The sequence below is a fragment of the Artemia sp. Qi Xiang Cuo genome, chromosome 21 (genome assembly GCF_049724085.1).
Source record: "Artemia sp. Qi Xiang Cuo chromosome 21, ASM4972408v1, whole genome shotgun sequence".
NCBI classification, from domain to species: Eukaryota; Metazoa; Arthropoda; class Branchiopoda; order Anostraca; family Artemiidae; genus Artemia; species Artemia sp. Qi Xiang Cuo.
In genome coordinates this window covers 11,255,607-11,269,359 of record NC_142814.1, presented here as the reverse complement: position 1 = coordinate 11,269,359, position 13,753 = coordinate 11,255,607, and the positions used below count along the sequence as shown (strand labels likewise).

The window sequence follows — 13,753 nt, the reverse complement described above, 5'->3', positions numbered from 1 at the left end:
ATACACCCTACATGGATAAAGAATCTCACCCCTTCATACAAACAAGAACTGCTAAATTGTTATAATCACGTTTGGGCATCTTCTATGTTCCCCAATATATGGAAATGTTCGTCCCTCCTACCAGTCCTAAAGAAAAATAAACCCAAAGATAACCCTGAGTCCTATAGGCCCATAATGATTACTCCTGTGATGGGGAAAATAATGGAGAAAATGATCTATCACAGACTCTTCTGGTTTGTTTAAAAAAATAATATGATCCCTCACACTCAAACTGGATTCAGGAAACACCACCAAAACTGCATAAACAAGGTATTCCCCTAAGACCTATCGTAGCATGTACTAAAGCCCCCGCTTTCAATATTGGAAAATGGCTTTGCACAGCTTTCAAACCTTTACTGTATTCACAAAATTCCTACATCAGTAATTCGGCAGATTTGGTTAAAAAACTTAATAACACAAGTATTTCAGAAAACACAATAATTAGTAGTTTTGATATTGTTTCCATGTACACGAATATAGATGTGGCTACTTCTGAGCAATTATTAAAAACCAAAATAGAAGAAAATTATCACTTAATCGAAGACTCAGCGACAGGGATTGATGGTGAAGTTTTATTTAATCTTGTTAAAATCTGTAGTAAGTTTTCAATGTATTTTAAGTTTCGTGATTCTTTTTATCAACAAATAAATGGGTTACCAATTGGATCAGCTCTATCCGGCCAACTGGCTAATATTTATGTCGAGAACCTTGAAAATTGGGCATTAAGTTATTATTTTTTAAGACATATCTATTGGGGTCGCTACATGGATGGCATAATTTCACTTTGGAATTATGGGGAAAGTGAACTTCGGGATTTCCTAGATCATCTTAACACTTATGATAGAAATTAGCAGTTTACCCTAGAAATTGAATTTGAAAATAAACTACCATTTTTAGATGTGCTAATTATCCGTAATGCTAATAATTTTGACTTCACTATCTATAAAAAACCAACACAAAACAATAGATATCTTCATTTTAATTCAAATCACCCCCCACAAGTTAAAAGAGCAGTTGTAACTTCTCTCATTGACCGTACCCTGAACATTTGCTCCGATTCATACATAAAAGCAGAAATAAATTTTATCAGAGATATTCTTTTTGGCAACGGATATACCATTCCTTTTGTCAATAATACGATTAACCATAGACTAAAAAGACATTTTCGTAAAATCAACGATATTTCACAATGTGAGGCTCCGGAAAAACCCTCTAATATAATCTATCTTCCGTACATCCCAAGAATTACCACAAAAAAAAAAAATATTTGCACAAAAAACAATTTGTATTTAGTTTTCACCAATAATTTTAAAATCACAAATTTCTTAAACTCCGGTAAAGATAAAACCCCAGTTACTCACCAAAGAGGGGTTTATCAAATACCATGCGATTGTGTCAATTACTACGTTGGCAAAACTCATCAGAATCTAGAAAAACGGATACACCAGCATAAAGAAGACATAGGCAAAGCGTTAATTGCTAATAATTCTAATAACTCCTTTGATTCTGCTTTAGCTAGCCATATATATGATAATCCCAGCCAAACAATACTTTTTGAAAAATCTTCACTCATTAGTAGTGATTTGGGGATAAAACAGGTGGTCCGGGAATCAATCGAAATTAGGCTCAAAATAAATAAAAATATTTCCTTAAATAGGGACTTATGAGAATATTTACTGAATTCTTTATGCTCAAATTTAATTAAAAATGATCTAACAAAATATTTTATTACACCAATTGACAATAGTATTGAACCCGTTACAAAAAGGCCTTTAAGACAAGCTGCTAAAAAAGCAAGATTAGCTTTGAAAACTTGCAGTTAATAATTTCATTTTATTTCGTTTGAATGAATTCATCCTCTCTCATCATTTCATTTTATTTATCAGTCCTGGTTGAACTTCGTTGAAGTAAGGATACTGGGGCTGTTTTAAAGGTTTTTTAAGAGCGTTTTTTAAAAGCATTTTTAGTTTTAAACTTCTTATTTTAATGTAAGTTTGTTTATATATATATTTTTCCTTTAATGTTGTGCTGAAGACGGCCCTTGGATATAGGGCAGAAATATTCACCGATTTAAATTGCACTGTCTTGGAAAAAATTTCTCTATTGTTTTTAAGTTGTGTCTGTTTGATATGGAAAGGCAGTGTGGTCTTCGTCAATATTTGCCCTATATCTCTGGGACATGAACCTACCCCACACGAATCTACAATATGCTGACGATCTGGTGCTATGGTCATCTGGCAACACCTTTGAGATAGCACAGTCAAATCTGCGAAAGTCACTTTTCAAATTTTAAAAACTCTGTCAACATTGAGATTTGCCCATTGCACCTACTAAGTGAAAAATAATCCAATTTCACCAAAAGCGAAACCATATTAATGCAAAACTAACTGTAAATAAAACAACTATTCCAGAAGATAACTATATTAATTACGTAGGTTTCATGCTTGACCTAAAACTTAATTTCCACCTCCACATTTCAAACACAATAAAAAAATGTTATAGAAAAACAAATATACTAAAAAGACTTCTTTCCACACCCTGGGGCTGTAAGGAGAAAACTTTACTCCAATTTTATAAATCACATATAAGACCCCATATTGACTATGGGCTCATCGTATAGGGTGCATGTGCAAAGACCCAGATGCAAAAAATTGAAACAACACAAAATGATATAATACGTCTCATATTTGGTCTTAGGAAACCCACAAGCACCAAGTTTCCGCTTATGGAGAGTGGGTTAACAACAAAAAGGGAGAAACGTAGCTTTCTCTTGACAAAACATCTTACAAAAATTGAATCAAATAGCTCACACACCCTACATAATTGGTTAAGAAATCCAGCCATGTATAGAGGCATTGCAGATGAGTATGCCAATATTCAGAAGAAGTTTCCCATACCAGCAAAGTCTATTGCACCCACTTTCCACCAATCCCCTCCATGGAATTGGGCAAGTCCCATAATAAATACTGATTTCTCAAAGTGGAATAAAGATTTAACCCCCATTGCTTTTGTCCAGAAAAAATTTGCTGAATTTAATACAATTACCTATAAAAACCACTTCCAAATATTTGTTGATGGGTCAAAAATGAATGAGGAGGTAGCAAGTGGTGCTTGCCTTCCTCACCTGAAAATTGCAATGGGCGAGAGATTATATAATAATTTATCCATAATGTCTGCTCAGTTAAATGCCATAATCATGGCATTAGAACACCTTAAGGAAAACCAACCTTTGATTGCAAATAATATTATTGTATATTCCGACTCTTTATCAAGCCTTGAGTTGCTGGCTTCAGCTCCTCAGTATAAGTTGGACATTGACACTTATCATTGTCTCAGTATCATAGATAATCTTGCTTCAAGTGGCATAAGAACTTATTTTCAGTATATTCCTAGCCACTCTGGCATAAGTGGTGTTCATCAGGTTAATGAAATAGCAGAACATGCTATAAATGTTGACCAGCCAAGTGGGAGACCAATCCCGATCAGAGTTATTTACCGATGGAGGCTATCAGATATTAATTTTGCTAAGATTAATCCTATCCTTTCCCCCTTTCCCAATAAGTATCTTTCTAAAATTTATCATAGAATTCGTTCTGGAACAAATGGACTAAATTTTCTTGCATTCTCGTATAAGTTTCCTAATTCAAGGGATTAAATTCCCCCGTCCCCTCTTTGCAGGCATTGTAATGTGAATAATGAAACAATTGACCATTGCCTATTCGAATGTAATATGCTGAGGTCTGCACAACAAACCTTGCTTTGTAACTGTTAAAATGCTTAAAACAAAACAAAATCTCACTATCAGCCAAGAGCCTAGCCAACTATACCTGCACACAGAGCATAGAAATCGACATCTATCATCTCATAATTGAACTCCAAGAGTCGAACGATCTACTGAAAGATATCTGAAAATATCTAATAATCATGAGGCAATCAAGCCAGTAGCTCTGTAGCCCACAGAGTGAAGCAAAAGGAAAAGGGCTAAATTGTATTACTGAAAAGCCCGCCTGCTGTTAAATAGAAGAAGAAGATATTAACTGGAAGCCAGGTGACCTTTAGTGAAGATCAAGAGGAAGGAGAAGATCTTATCCTAGAAAATGGAGATATTAACTGGAAGCCAGGTGACCCTCAGTGAAGATCAAGAGGAAGGAGAAGATCTTATCCTAGAAAATGGAGATATTAACTGGAAGCCAGGTGACCCTTAGTGAAGATCAAGAGGAAGGAGAAGATCTTATCCTAGAAAATGGAGATATTAACTGGAAGTCAGGTGACCCTTAGTGAAGATCAAGAGGAAGGAGAAGATCTTATCCTAGAAAATGGAGATATTAACTGGAGTTGCCCTTGCTTAGATGGGTTGCCTGCTGGGCCGTGTGGGGTTGAATTTAGAGAAGCTTTATCTTGCTTCTATTTTAACAATGCTGAATCAAAGGGAGCGGATTGCCATGAAGCAAGAAGGAAGATTGCATGAGGCAATACCCAACCATTTACGCTGATTATATAAACAGTGAGGAAGAGGAGCAGCCATTCAGAAGTGACCATTCAGAATTCTTCTCATTCAGAAATGGAGAAATCATTCAGAAATGCAGGGATATTTAAATCTAATATAGCAATTAGTGAAGAAGAAAACGCTAGTGCTGGTGAAATTGAACCCACAGTAACAAAACCGGGGTTTGAAGATTCTTCTAGCTCTCAATTGTAATCTTTACTTTGAGCGCTTTAATAGAAATTTGATCTACTGATTAAATGTTTTTGAAAATTTGAAAAAAAAGTATCCTTGATTTAATTGGATTCGACTGGTCAGCTATCCATTTCTGCCGTAAAAACTTTAATGCTGCTGTCTCCTGCTGCCGAGACTCTCAATTCCACTTTCTGATTCACGAAAACTCCATGGAGTTGTCTTTCTAGCTCTAAAAGCTGTCCTTATAGCCCCATATTGAAGGGTTTCCAGCTCCTCTAACGACGACTTAGATGCCGCCACATAAACTATTCCTCGTAGTTCAATTTCGCCCTGATGTATTTTGTGTAAAATTCCATCAAAAATCCAGGTTTTGGGCCAAAATTTGCTCCATATAACATCTCCTTACCATTTTAATTAGTTTAGTAATAAAAGACATAGTTATGAAGTTTGAAAAATGTGCCAAGAAACATCAATTAGTAGATGGGGTTGTGACTTTCTTTCAACACTAGCGCCAGTTTCTCCTCTTATAAGTAACTCGTACTCTTTGGCCCGAATTCTAAAGTCTTTTTTTTTGCTTGATTCTTTGCAAATTTTTATTCCTAATTGTTATTTCTTTTCATTCATTATACCGCATTTGGTTTCTACTCTCTATCTTCTTGCAAGCTACAAATTACCTAATCTTAAGACCGTAGGCGTATCTAGGGATACTATCTAGGAGAAGACATAGCCAACCACCAAGGGGAAGGTCAGTATTAAATCTCATGGGGAGGTGAGGAGAGTAATGATTTTTCTAAGGATGGGGATTTAGCTTGCCCCTCTTATTTCCCCTTTATCACTCCCATGATTGAAACTAAGGAATTTTCTTTTTCTTTTCTTTTCTACCTTAAAAAGAGGGACTCGAAAAAGACCTAGTCTACATGGAACATGCATTCAAATAATCTTTAATTCTTCATCATCTGACAAAAGGTACAATTTCACGGACAAGCTCTCCTTTAGACTCAGTTGATAATGAAATGGCTAAATGTCCATCCCTGAAATAAATTTAAAATGCATTACTTAAAGGAAAAACAAAAGAAAATATTCACTCTTAGGAACAAATCTGGCATCTGCGGAATTATTGGCTACTTCTAAGGATACCCATGCAAAAAATAGGCTTAAAAATACAGAAATAGGTGAATTATATGGTAAAATATAAGAAATTATACGAGAAAATTAGTTAAATGTTGCGACTTTTTTGGATGTGCATAGGTTTACGCCACTCTCCCCTTCAGTTTACATGGCCTGGTATACACAATATATTTTTCAGAATTACGAAGCTGAAAACAAGGCCATTTTCAGTTAAAAGGTTATGTCCTTCTACTATCTTGAGTTTATACCAGAAAATATACCAATTCAGCGCCACCATGCGGATTCATTCCAATTAGTTTCCCTTTCCGTCGTATCATTACTGGTTACACAACTTCTATAATTGATACATAAAACAACAGATAAATTCTAGCAGCAAAGCTTTAAAAAAACGATCATTCATTAACGAGGAATAAACTCCTTTTTATTAATTGCTATTTTATTTGCTTTTTATTATTATTATATTTTATTTATTATTTTTTTTTCTCCTTTTTATTTTATTTGCTATTATTTGCTTTTTATTATTTGCTCAAAAATTTGTAATTGCTGATGACGGTGAAGAAATATTGGGGGACCGGTCAAACCGTATCCAGTAACACCAATTAGCAAGATGTAGGGGAAGGGAGGCAAAGATAAAAAAATACAAAAAAAAGAATTTCTCAAAATTTATGGGGGAGGAAAGTTTTTTTTTTTTTGTCAATGAAAATACGAAAAAGTAGTTTTAGTAAACTTGGGGGAGAAGGGGGGAGGTCAAATAGTCACAGGGCCTCCAGATACCCCCTTCGATGATTTATACCCCTGACAACATCCACCAGTGGCTCTGATCTTTTCTTTGGCCATTAATAAATTAAAACACAATTTCAAATATTTTACTTCCCTAAAAAAGAGCATTGTTTCTTTTAGTTGAGCAGTAAAAGAGAAACTCTTCCTTGATATTTGACAAGATAGATTACCATCAAATATGAAATATAGCAAAAAAAAAACTTTTTTCATTATGGCCTTTTCAGGGGAAGTCACCCGAGCGAAAACAGTTTTTGTTCCCTAAATTTGAATTCTTCTAAAAAAGGCACCTCAATTGCGCCTGTTCTGCTTTTTTAGCCTTAAAAAGTGGCAATGGGGAATGGAGTTACCGAAAAATTAAAAAATATGCGCAACATAGCCTGAAAAAGCCATAGAAAAGATTGGTTAAATGCAAATAATACGTGGCACCGTCGAAGACTGTTAGATGGCAGCACATGTGACAGTTGGTCATAATGGGTTAAAATTATTTATGACTTATATCTAAAAAACAAAACAATCCATGAAAATTTAGCGAAAAACGAACACCCAACATCCCCCCCCCCGTTTTCTTTTCAGAAACGGAAGCAAAACCACCAATTCATTTAAATTTAGGGTGGGGGTGGGAGGCCGTTTTACAACTTTTTTAAATGAATAAACAAAAAAGGAATTTTACAAACCTGGAGGGGATTTTTTGGACGTTTTTCAATGAAAATACCAAAAAAGTGTTTTTCAAAATCCAGAGACGGGCACCTCCCCCCCTCCCCTGAACAGAAGCAAGCGAATATTTGTCAAAGAAAAGACTCCTTTTTCATTAAAATCTTGTCTTTCCCACTTAAAGAGCTTCAGATAATTGAAATAACTAACTAGAAGCTCTTAATTTAGCGACAGAATCATGTACTCAACCGAATTTTGTAGTAATTTTGAATATTAAATAAACTTATTTTAAATTAACTAATTTAAAATAGACTAATTCCTTAAATAAACTGATTAGTAAATAAATAAACTAATTTTGTACAGAACTAATTTAAAAATAAATGTAAAAAAAATAATTTGAAATCCACTAATTAGTATAAATAGTAGTAAATAAACTAATTTTGAAATAGAAAACAAACTTATTTACCTCTGTAACAGGAATCTTGCACTAACATCGGTATTATCTTGGACGTCCAAAAGTGTCTTCTGAAAGAGAAGGATATATGGATAGCTCCAATATTTTATCAACGGGGGAGCTAGCAAGGGGGTCCATGAAGTGGTGTAGTTTCGTCAAAATCCGGGAGGGGGGAGCAAAGTTTGAGCCAGTTTCCCCAAATCATGTGAAAATGACAGTGAAAACTAAAAATGAGCCATATATTTCCATGATGACAAATACATACTAAGGGAAACTGACACTTTTCTATAGATACCTTAAGTATCCAAGATTATCTTAGTTTAGACAAGATTAAAAAAAACTAAATTTCAGTAGGGGGGGGGCGAACTGGGATCTGGGTGAAGCAAACTGGGGTCTGGGAGTGGCAATTGCCCCTGTCTAATAGCAAATTACGCCCCTGGTCTATAGTTTATTGATTTTTTTACGGGAAAAAGTTCATTCCGTCTTTTTTAAACCTTCGTCCCTACTATTGGCATACTGTTTGTACTCATGTGCACAATAAGTTCTAATATCCTAAACTAGCCAACAAGTTCTGATATATACCAATACACAATAAGTTCTAAACTACCCAACCCAATACAAAAGCTCTTCTGAAACCCTTTTTGCCTTTGTCCTTCACTAGGAAATCCCTTTTGCATTGCAAGTGACGTACTCGTATATGACCATATATATTTGTGACCATTTTTTAAGAATGGTCGGTCATTTCTGCCACAATTTGACAACGTGTTTTTTTATTGAAATTTATTACTATATATTTCAAATAAATGGTGTGTTTCAAAAGTTTTATAGAGGTATCGAAATTATTTTAAATTTGAAAGTGATAGATTAAAAAAAGTTTTATTTGAACCAGGTTTCTCTACCCTAATTGATTCCCGTTACTTGAATTTAGCTTGATAAAAAAATGACTTAATAGTATAAAGTAGAATCCCTAAATAGAATGAATCCTCTAAATACCCTAAAGTAGAATCCTCTAAATTGAGTATAAAGTAGAATGACTTAAGTAGCATAAAGCAGAATAATAGTATAAAGTAGAATGACTTAATAGTATAAAGTATAAAGTAGAATAGTATAAAGTAGAATAATAGTATAAAGTAGAATGACTTAATAGTATAAAGTATAAAGTAAAATAGTATAAAGTAGAATAATAGTATAAAGTAGAATGACTTAATAGTATAAAGTATAATGACTTAAATAGTATAATGACTTAATAGTAGAATAGTATGAAGTAGTACAAAAAAAATAAAAAACTTGTATTATTCTAGGGCCATGAATGCGCAGTATATATCAGATTGTTTGTATTTAATTCGGCATATGGCTTCAACTCCCTAATTCTTAAATTTATTTAAATTTGATTTTTAAATAATTTGAATTTAAAATATTTTTGAAACATTTACAGCTTCTACAACAAGGGCGAAAAGCATCCTCAAAAAGCATCGTATAATATTCCGGGTCACAGAGTTCGATGTTTTATTTATTTTGGTTAGTGGTTTGAACCCCCTAATTCTTAAAACAATTTATAATCAATTCAATATATATATTCATTTTTTTTCTATTTTTCGTTTTCATTGTTCTCGCAACAAGCCTTCTAGTTTTCGGTGTGTAGTGCTGAATATTTTTTAATGTTTTCTTAATTTATAACTTTTCTACATGTTTGTTAATGATTTGAATAGTTTTATGAAAATGCATGGACCCCAAGGCCGTATCCAGGGGGGGGGGGTACCCGGTTTGACCCCCCCCCCGAAATTTTTTACCGAGTCGAAAATAAGTCGAAAATTAGTAAAACCTAGGTAAAAATCGGTAAAATTAGTTGAAAACTGAGTAAAAAATTAGTAACCCCCCCCCCGAAAAAACATCCTGGATCCACCCTTGATGGATCCCCTTATGTATCTTTGAATTGGTTTAGGCTATTATGTATGTTATTTGCGGACGACATAGCTCTAAATACGGATAGTACAGATAATCTCCAGAAGCAATTAGATGTAATAAAAGATTATTTAGGAGGATTTAGTTTTAAATGTTAAGAAGTTAGTAGTATTGGTATTTAGGAGCAAAGGGGAGGCTGATTATGAGGTTCATTTTTGATGGAACAATGTTAGAGGTTAAAGAGGAATTTGTTTATTTGGGTGTTAAGTTTAGCGCGCTAAAGGGGGTGTCCGGGCATGTAGAAGATGGTAATTTAAGGTTAATTTGTTTATAAATATGCTATTGAGAAGTCATTTAGGTCATCTAGCTGATATGAGGGTTCAGTAAAGAGTGTTCCAGACAAAAGCAGCATCCAGTCTACATTATAGCTCCGAGGTTGGGGTTTAGTTCATAAGTTAGAAATAGTTCAGCTAAAATATTTTAAGAGAAATTTAGGCATGAAAGATTCATTTAGTTCAGTGGTATTGAGAGGAGGTTTGGGGATTTTCACTTTAAGCAGTGTTAAGTCAGCTTATTTGGAGAGTTTGAAGGCCTGTCGGAGATGTGGAATGAAGGAAAAGGCCCGATGGATGAGAGCGTGTCAGTATGGAAGGATGTACAACAAACGTTAAATGACCAAGAACTCCAAGAGTGGCAAGCCCCAAAAGGACCAATCTATGTCTTTGAAGTTTTGCTCTCGAGCTAAAGAGTGATGGGGGGGGGGGGGGTAAACCAATAAAATTTGGGTTGAATAAACAATTTGAATAATTTGCTGTTTGAAAGAGGAGATAGTTTGGATTTAGGGGAGAAGGATATTTTTGGGAAAGTTTAGGTTGTTTGCCGGCCGTTACTTTTGCCCGATGCTTGGATGTGTATAGGTGAATTTATTTCATTTTGTATCCGAGTACAAAGAACTATCTGAGCTGTGGTATGAATGTTTTGGACGAGTGTTTGGGAATGAATGTTGATTAATTCAGCGGACGTCTGAGAGAAACGCGTGTAGTATTAAACAGTTCTGTAAATTTCTTCGTTTAGGGATAAACTTAGGGAATTATCTTTGAGGGAATACTTTGTTAAGGATTATAGGAGTTGAATTTTATTATAGTTGTTATTTGTCAGTTAATCATGTTGATGATTTCTTGGTTTCTTTTTTGATTTTTTTCTTGGTTTCTTGGTTTCTTTTTTGATTTTTTTCTTGGTTTCTTTTTTGATTTTTTTATTGGTTTATTTTTTTATTTTTTTATTGGTTTCTTTTTTTATTTTTTTCTTGGTTTCTTTTTTGATTTTTTTCTTGGTTTCTTTTTTTGATTTTTTTCTTGGTTTCTTGGTTTCTTTTTTGATTTTTTTCTTGGTTTCTTGGTTTCTTTTTTGATTTTTTTCTTGGTTTCTTTTTTGATTTTTTTCTTTGTTTCTTGGTTTCTTTTTTGATTTTTTTTCTTGGTTTCTTGGTTTCTTTTTTGATTTTTTTCCTTGGTTTCTTTTTTGATTTTTTTCTTGGTTTCTTGGTTTCTTTTTTGATTTTTTTCTTGGTTTCTTTGTTGGTTGCTATTTTTTTCCTTGGTTTGTATTATTTAAAGTTGTATTTTCTTCTTCGAGTTTTGCTACAGTTTGTGCTGCTAAAGCCCTCAGGCTTTTTGCAATAAATCTTATCTTAAAAAATTCTTGTACTATTATTACTGTGTCACTATAATTGCCTATAAAATTTTACTTTCGTATCCTAATTAAGAAAAAAGGGAGAATTATCTCCCCATTCTGAGCAGTTTTCGGCCAACCGTCTACGGCTAAACGGAAAGCTGGTCGTCCTCGTCTGGGATGGGAGGACGTCATATAGAAAGATTTAACGGAAATGGGAACTTCCTGGGAGGGTGTAAAAAGGGAGGCTTTGAATAGATTGGGATAGAGGATGCGCGTGCGCAGCTGTGTTGGCCTCGGGCAGTATGGTGCTGCGGTGAGTCAGTAGTAGTAGTAGTACTCCGAGGAGTTAGAGACAAACTCGCCTTTCAACAAATTTCAACTTCACAAGAAGAAAAAAACCCTATTTAAGACTTTTTTTATGTTACTCATGAGTACAAGTAATGAACTCAAGCCACACTATAAGCTTAGGGCTTCCTTTCAGATCCTAATCTACATTTTTTTAATCCGCAATTAATCCCATTGCAATTTAATCCGATATTCCAAACTGGATCAATATTAATTTCTAAGAGACATCAGGTTTATTCCTATATATTTTCATAGTCTTCAGACCCAAGATCTATATGTGAAAAATACAAACTTTCTTCGGTCATTTGAAAGGGAGGGGGGTGGTTCACCAGCCCCCATGCCACCGATTATATACTGGAATTACCTGGTGACCCCACCTTCCAAACACACATACAGTGAAAAAGAATTAGAAATGGTGGGAAATTGATTTTGAGACGAATACAAGAAAACATGTTGAAAAATCGTGAAAATTTCCAAAAAAAAATTGGAGATTTTTCGGAGGAATTGGCCTAAGTTTGCATTTCCTTCTGAATGTCATATCTTACAGCAGTTTTTTTGCGAATAATATATCTTATACTAAATATCCCTTTCTATCTAACGACAGAAAAGATCTATCGTTAATATCCAGGTAAGTTCTGAAATACAATAGAAAAAGAAGAAGTTCTAAAATTTAAACTACAAGTGACGACAAAAAGGATCAAGATCCTCCTGTGTCGAATCAACGCGTCGAAGGGCGTCGAATCAACGTGATATCCCTCTTAAGTAATACTTTTGTATCTTCTATCCCTATCCTCTATCCCTCTTAAGTGATATCTTCTCCCTCTTAAGTGATACCTGGCATATCCCTAAAGTCTCAGTGACAGCCCTGACTACACGAACTCCGTGACTATCCGAATAAGCATCATTTCCTCCAGGAAAGCTCACTAGTTTAGCCCCGTACCCCAAAAATAAAGATTTGTAAGAGTGTTTCCGTATTTTCTGATGTTTTTATTAAGGGTCACCCATTTCTACTGTTTCTTTTCGAAATAAAAAACGATGGATCGAAGTTCACGAAACAAAATAAAAAGACAAACCTCCAAAACCAAAAGCAACAATAAAGAGAATCTCACCTGTGATAAGGCGATAAGTTGTACAGGAATTCAACATTTAGGAAATTAAATTATTTACATCATAGATAAAATTGTTGTTTGTAAATTTAAATATTATTCATTGGAATTTGGACCAAGTTCTGAAACTTTAAAGATCCTCAACTGTCATTGCTGGCACGCAGGGCGTCGAATCAACGTTTCGGTTGCTAGGTCATTTTTACAGAGACAAGTAGCAAGCTTGTCACCCGTATAGAAATTAAAATTGAAGAGCTCTCAAATTAAAAGCTGATTATTTGCCTCTCAGAGATAAAAAAGAGGATTAATAATACTAGAAAACAAAGATCACCGCTTGTTAGTACACTCCCCCCCCACCAATAAGAAAGCCAAAAAAATATAGCTGAAAAAACCATCTTACTCCGAAGAGAGATTCCCTCCAAAATTTCCTGGAAAAACACTCCCCCTCCCTGTGTAAAGGGTTCAAGAAAAGGCAGTTAATGAAAACAACAAAAGAACAACCTTTAATATTTAAATTCGAATTAAAAATTAATTTAACATTAATCAGTTAAATTCATTTTTTATTATTTCACCAAAATTATTTCTTAAATAAAATTAATTTTACTAAACGAAAACTGAATTAGCCTAAACTGAATTGTTGTTTTCCGTGTGCCATGGATTTAGCCCTGCGAAAGGCCACCCGAAGCAGAGTTCAATGTTTGTTGTTAATAGATCCAATTCACCTAAATTAAATAGATTAATTAATTAATTTCAAAGCGACAAAGATAATTCTTAAAAAAGAAGGATTTTAGTTGCCTATATTTTGCTAGTAACTGCATTCCCTAAAATCCGGCCAGATTTCGCTAAAATCCAGACTTTTTCTACTTGTTGTTTCCCTTTCAGACTTCACCCTCCTTCGACCAGTCTCAACGAAAAGCCCAATATCCCAGTTCAGTACTTAGCTGGGATTTCTGTTTCTCTTACATAATGCAAATTCAACACATACTTGAGCTTTGCTAA

The 13,753-nt window shown here is 34.3% G+C and overlaps 1 protein-coding gene and 1 pseudogene across 2 annotated transcripts in view; one reads left to right on the top strand and one right to left on the bottom strand.

The window, feature by feature from the left end:
- The first annotated feature begins 803 nt into the window (after nucleotides 1–803).
- LOC148939234 (uncharacterized) lies at nucleotides 804–1,862 on the top strand (annotated as a pseudogene).
- A 3,780-nt stretch (nucleotides 1,863–5,642) lies between these two features.
- LOC148939232 (heat shock 70 kDa protein 14-like) overlaps nucleotides 5,643–13,753 on the bottom strand; it is an 82,461-nt gene continuing 74,350 nt past the window's right edge. For both annotated transcript variants that reach the window (XM_089107061.1, XM_089107062.1), the window contains exons 10-11: nucleotides 7,743–7,801; nucleotides 5,643–5,748 (exon numbers count right to left, since the gene is read on the bottom strand). In XM_089107061.1, the coding sequence (XP_088963187.1) occupies nucleotides 5,670–5,748; nucleotides 7,743–7,801 (138 nt within the window). In that variant the 3' untranslated portion in view covers nucleotides 5,643–5,669. The remainder of the gene's footprint in view (nucleotides 5,749–7,742; nucleotides 7,802–13,753) is intronic.